At 39.0% G+C, this 6,000-nt stretch overlaps 1 protein-coding gene across 8 annotated transcripts in view; it reads left to right on the forward strand.

Annotated features, from left to right (window-relative positions):
• MYB (MYB proto-oncogene, transcription factor) overlaps positions 1–3,096 on the forward strand; it is a 33,694-nt gene extending 30,598 nt beyond the window's left edge. For all 8 annotated transcript variants that reach the window (XM_069487421.1, XM_069487425.1, XM_069487428.1 and 5 more), the window contains one exon: positions 1,778–3,096. In XM_069487421.1, the coding sequence (XP_069343522.1) occupies positions 1,778–1,894 (117 nt within the window). In that variant the 3' untranslated portion in view covers positions 1,895–3,096. The remainder of the gene's footprint in view (positions 1–1,777) is intronic.
• Positions 3,097–6,000: the final 2,904 nt, after the last annotated feature.

Raw genomic sequence — 6,000 nt, forward strand, 5'->3', positions numbered from 1 at the left:
TGTTAAATGTCATTTAACTCTCTCTTTCCCTCCCTCTCTCCCACCTCCCAGACCCTCCCACCAGCAATGTACAAATTGCAGCCTCCTGACTCTTTCCTGCTGTCTCTTCTGCCCCCAGGATCATACTTCTGCTTCTCCATCTCTCCCCCTCAATCCTGCCTATTCCTGCCCTTTCTCTGCAGCATGGCCCGCAACTCCTCAGTGTCCCATCTCCTCTTCTACCGGGTGCCACCACGAACTTGCACACACTACCTGTTATAACTATTCCACCTGTTTCTCATCTGATACTTCAGGCTCTGAAGAGCAAAGGCCTTTCTTACTCTTCTTTTGTCCTATGGAAAATAATCTCTGTTAGATAGTAGTGCTTTTTCTAAACCACTGGTTTTTTTTTTTTTTTTTTTGAGCTTACAGGCACCAAATCTTCTACCTGCCTTTGTTTCTGTTTCCCTCTCTGCACTGATTGCTGGAGAGCTCAGTCAGGCTGGGGTTCACATCTAGCTGGGGCACTGTGCTTCAGGGCAAGCGTTTTGGGTACGTATTTCGCCCATCTTCATATTACATTTGTCTCTTGGTATCATGGGGGATTGGTTCCAGGACCCCCGAAGACACCAAAATCCAAGATGCTCAAGTCCCTGATACAAAATGGTGTCGTATTTGCATATAACCTACACATCTTCCTGTATGCTTTAAATCGTCTCTAGATTACTTATTATATCTCATACAATGTAAATGCTATGGACGTACTTGTTATGCTGTATTGTTTAGGGAATAATGACAAGGCAAAAAGCCTGTACATGTTCAGTAAACAGCAATTTTTTCTCCAAATATATTGGTTGAATCCAGATGAGGAACTCAAAGATGCAGAGGGCCAACTGTATTTATTTTTCTTATATTTGTTTCCCTGTGACCCTGCTTTCTATACTTTTTAAACCCTGTTGTCTTGTGTTGATTTTGTAACCATCTTAAATCCTTTTGGAAACCAAGTGGGGCATAAATAGTGCATATTTTGTTTGAGGCAACACAAAGGCACAGCCAGTGACAGAGCAAGGCTCAAAGCCACTGCACTACTTACCTGCGGAGTGGGCTTAGGCACGTTACCTCCACTCTGAGGCTCCATTTTCCAGTCTAAAGAGAGAATGAACCCACCTCCCAGAGTGGTCGTGCTTTTTAAATGCTATAACGTGTGTGACATGCCAAACACTGTCCCTGGCATCGAGATGCTGTCCTTAGATATTCATTCTGTCCTGTATCTTCCAGTGTGTCTTTAAAAACTAAGCTATACTAATAAACAGATATTTCTAAATTAATTGATGAAAAAATATATACGATGCTTAGAGGGTGTTGATAATTCCAGCACGTACATGAACTTCTTCGCTCATGTGGCTCAAGCACTCACCAGTTTGCTTAGTGAGTAGATGCCCACAGCTCACCTGAGGTGTCTGGAGAATTATGCTCATTCCTGTCTCCTGCTTCAAAATCACCTGATAGACAAGGCATTAAAGTATGAAGATGTAGTCATATCTTATGCAATTGATTGCAGTGGGTTTTCCCTCTTAACGATAAACAGCTTCTGATAATTAGTATCCCTTAAGAATGAAGGATTTCTGGATGTCAGGGAGTTAAGATTCCATCTGACGAAGGCTTCCTGGTGTCAACCACTTACCATCTGACGCTCAAAATTTCGTATGCTGGCCCCACTGGGAGTGGGGATCTCTTTCTGGACTACAGCATGTGCTTCCCGGTCTGACCTTGCGGTTGCCCTCTCTTTCCCCGTCAGCCTTGTAGCGGTGCCTGGGAACCCGCATCCTGTGGAAAGATGGAAGAGCAGATGACAGCTTCCGGTCAGGCTCGTAAATACGTGAATGCATTCTCCGCCCAGACGCTGGTCATGTGAGACATTTCCAGAAAAGCATTATGGTTTTCAAAACACTTCAAGTTAACTTGGGATATCTCATTCCTCGACATGAAACTTTTCGTGAATGGGAGAAGAACCTATTTTTGTTGTGGTACAACAGTTGAGAGCAGCACCAAGTGCATTTAGTCGGGTGAAATCTTCTTGGATTTCACCCAACTAAAAGTATTTTTAAAAATAAATAAATAATAGTCTTACCTAAATTATTAGGTAATGAATTGTAGCCAGTTGTTAATATCTTAATGCAGATTTTTTTAAAACATAAAATGATTTATCTGTATTATAGAGGATCCAACAGATCAGTATTTTTTCTTCCTGTGATGAGTTTTTTGAAATTTTACACACAAAAAGGTACTTCAGTATTTCACTTTTTGCAATCACTAAACATATGATAGATTTCAAAAAAAAAAATCAGTAAAAGCATTACTATAAATGTTGACTTAATATCATGGGACAATTAATCAGGATTGTAAATGCTCATTTATGGTTAATACCATTGGAGGTACATTTTTTGTGCCAAACCATTTTATGAGTTTTTTTGTTAGCTTGCTTTAAAATTTATTACTGTATGAAATAGTTTTATAAAAAATTATATTTTTATTCAGTAATTTAATTTTGTAAATGCCAAATGAAAAATGTGTTTTGCTGCTATGGTCTTAGCCTGTAGACATGCTGCTAGTATCAGAGGGGCAGTAGAGCTTGGATGGAAAGAAAAGAATCTTGGTGTTAGGTAATTAACTATGCACTAGTATTTCAGACTTTTTTTATATATATATACTTTTTTCCTTTTGTAATAATACATTGGAAAACTTGTTTGGGAGATTTTGCATTTTTTGTTGTGTTTTTTTTTTTTCTGTTATTGTTGGTTTATAAAAGCATGCATTGCACTTCTTTTTTGGGAGATCTATGTTGTTGATGTCCTGTGTTTTGTTTTGAGTTTAGCCTGACTGTTTTTTTTAATTCAGGGATTCTGAGTTTGATCAGCATCCCCCATGGTTTCTAAGTGTATGGTCTCAAAACTGCTGCACAGATCCTATGTTTGCAGCTGGGGAGACAGAAACTGGGGTCCATAGCCAGTTGCTGCCTTAAGAGCATTTGGTGCAAGATGGCCAGCACTGAACTTTTGATATGACAGTGTACTTACTGCCTTGTAGCAAAATAAAGCTGTGCCCTTATTTTACTTACTTTTGGCTTCTCTCTTTCTTATGATTGTGGACGATAGTTATTCTTTTAAGAAAATGGAGCAAACTCAAAGCACATTCCTTTCTTAATAATTTGCACACCATCTGAACTTCATGTGAAGAAGTCAAGAATCATTACTATGGAGAAGGAAGAACAAGCAAACCAAGTTAAATAGTTCACAAAATAATCACAATGACAACTGGGAGGAATCTTCCAGAATGTATTAATTAGAGTTCCAGTGACATCTGAGTTGGGATAATGCGAGGAGAATTCATTTACGAAGTACTGATACCACGGATGTGGACAGGGTGTAGGAGAGCCAGGGCTGTGCGTGCACATGGGTACAGGTTTAAAGGTATTTGGAAAGCCACCTGGAGGGGGAGTTGTAGAAAGCAGGAGCCCTTGAGAGGAGCAGTAACCTTTGCCAAGGTCACTGCCCAAGGTGACCTCATAGGGAGGGAGCCAAAAGTAATCCCTAACCTTTCTTCCCTGAGACTTTCCGTCTCCACCCAGGGGTCCTCACTGGCAGAACATCCATTCAGAACAACCCTAGTTTACAGATGAATCTCCACTGGCTCCATCTCTCAAGTCAATGATGTTTTCACTGTGTTCTAATATCCCTTTGACATAAATTCCTTTTAATTTCCTTCAGTCACTCTGTTCCAGCTCAGACTTGGAATTCTCATGTGCGCGGTGCACTTGGTGTTTATTGGTGTTTATACAGCCAAAGATTTGTTACACCTAAATTACTAGTCCTTAAGGCTGTTTTGTGTTCTTTTATTGTCCTGCTGATAGATGATAACACGTCATTCTACTGATAGGAAGTGTTTTATATGCATGCCCTCTCAGGGTATTTTTCCAGGTGCTGCCTGTGCCACTGACCAGCGGTTTGAACTTGGACAAGTCACTAAGCAAAGCACCGTACAAGTGTTTGTTATTACGTGTGCTTTCCGTAATTAAGTGGTGCCTGCCATGTGGTGTGTCAAATGTTCATCTGGCTGGAAATGTGCATTGCCTGTTACAGAGTTACACTTAGGGATCACATTATATAATAATTATTAAATTAATGGCAAGAGAGAACTCAACATTAGATAGAACTGAAACAGATATCTACCCTTCTAACAAGTATGTAACCCAATAACTAGAGACTGAAAACCTAAAGTATGAAAAGGAATCTACATATAGATGTTATGGCTGAATACACTCACATAACACCCATTTTACAAGCATTTCCCAAACGTGTATTTGTCCTGATCATTTTTTAAAATCATCCTTCTCTTTACAGCAGGAATTTAGGTAATAAAATAAATGGAAACAGTGTTATGTGCTACTCAAATGAAAGGTTGTCCTTGTGAGTCACTGTGTATAAAGCTCGCAGCTACACATTTATATCCAGAGATCAGGGGAGACACTGTGAAGACAGATGCGTCCTCCGACCTCTAGATGGGACTGACAGTTCAAGAGGAGAGAGGTGTCCGGAGAAGAACTTCCTTGTTTCTTTAGAAATTATACAATATTAGAACTGAAGGAAAACTTAGATATTATCAGGGGCTTCCCATAAGGGGTTCCCTGCATTGCTTTAGTGAAAGAAAATCAGTTTTGGAGCCCAACCAATCTTGGTTTGAATTCCTACTCTGCCCTTTACCAGCTCTGTGACTTTGTATGTGTTTCACTTAATTTCCCTAAGCTTTGTTTTACTTATATTGGAGATAAAAATACACCGCAAGGTTGTTAGCTATTGTGAAGATTACGTGAGATAGTAAATGCAAATTCTTGCATCTCTGTAACATGTTGCAGTGCCTGTTGATTAGATGAGTCACTGCAGTGACTTATGATCAGTCAGAGAAAACCATGTCTATTACCCAGCGATGGAACAGTGAATGCCTCAGAGGCCCAAGCCCCTGATTGTATGTTAGATCTATTCTGTGTATTAAAACTAACTTTAAATCTAGACTAGGCATGGTCACTTACGCCAGTAAGCCCAGTATTTTGGAAGGCCAAGGTGGGGGGATTACTTGAGGCTAGGAATTTGAGACCAGCTTGGGCAATATAGTGAGATCCGTCTGTAATAAAAAATTTTTTTAAATTAGTCTGTAGTCCCAGCTACTCAGGAGGCTGAGGTGGGAAAACCACTTGAGCCCAGGCGTTTGAGGTTGCAGTGAGCTGTGGTCTCGCCACTGCACTCTAGCCTGGGCAACAGAGAGTGATCCTGCCTCAGAAATATGCATGTGTTTAAAAAATCTACATTGTATGTTCTGAAAATATTCCTAATCATTCTAATATATTTTAATGTATGTTTCTTTTTCTTTTATGTGGTGTATATTTTTCTTTAAACATATTGGTTGCTAATCCAAAAAGAAAACTAGTAGGGAAAATGTGATGTACATGTTTATCATGCTACACTTAAAATACTTACAATTTTGGGATTTATTTTACTTTTTTTAACCATTGCTATTATAAAATAAATTCTTTGTTATTTACTGTTTTTAGAGGGTAGAGTTGAAGAAAGGAAGTCAGCTAAAATGCAAAACATCTTTTTAAAGGTGAAATTTACTTATATACAGTTATACATAGAAATTTTGCTATCTGTAACAAAAGAGAGCTGAACTATAATTGGCAAAAATAAGTAAGAGTTCTTTTTAATTAATATTCAATACAAATAATCTTGATGCTAACATGAAAATTGAAGAGCTTGATATTTGCCTTATGGACTATATTTCTTTAATGCCACTAGTATATGTTGAGCCAGGTGCTATGTTTGGAGTTGGAGTTAGATCTCAAAATAATGTAGATAAAAATCCCTGCCCTCTGTGAGCTTATGTTCTGCCAGAGGGAGATACAGATGACTGAGTGGTTAATTACAACATGGTCAGAATAGGGATGACAGAGACCACCGGACAGCACCA

Source organism: Eulemur rufifrons, chromosome 15, assembly GCF_041146395.1.
Source record: "Eulemur rufifrons isolate Redbay chromosome 15, OSU_ERuf_1, whole genome shotgun sequence".
Classification (NCBI taxonomy): Eukaryota; Metazoa; Chordata; class Mammalia; order Primates; family Lemuridae; genus Eulemur; species Eulemur rufifrons.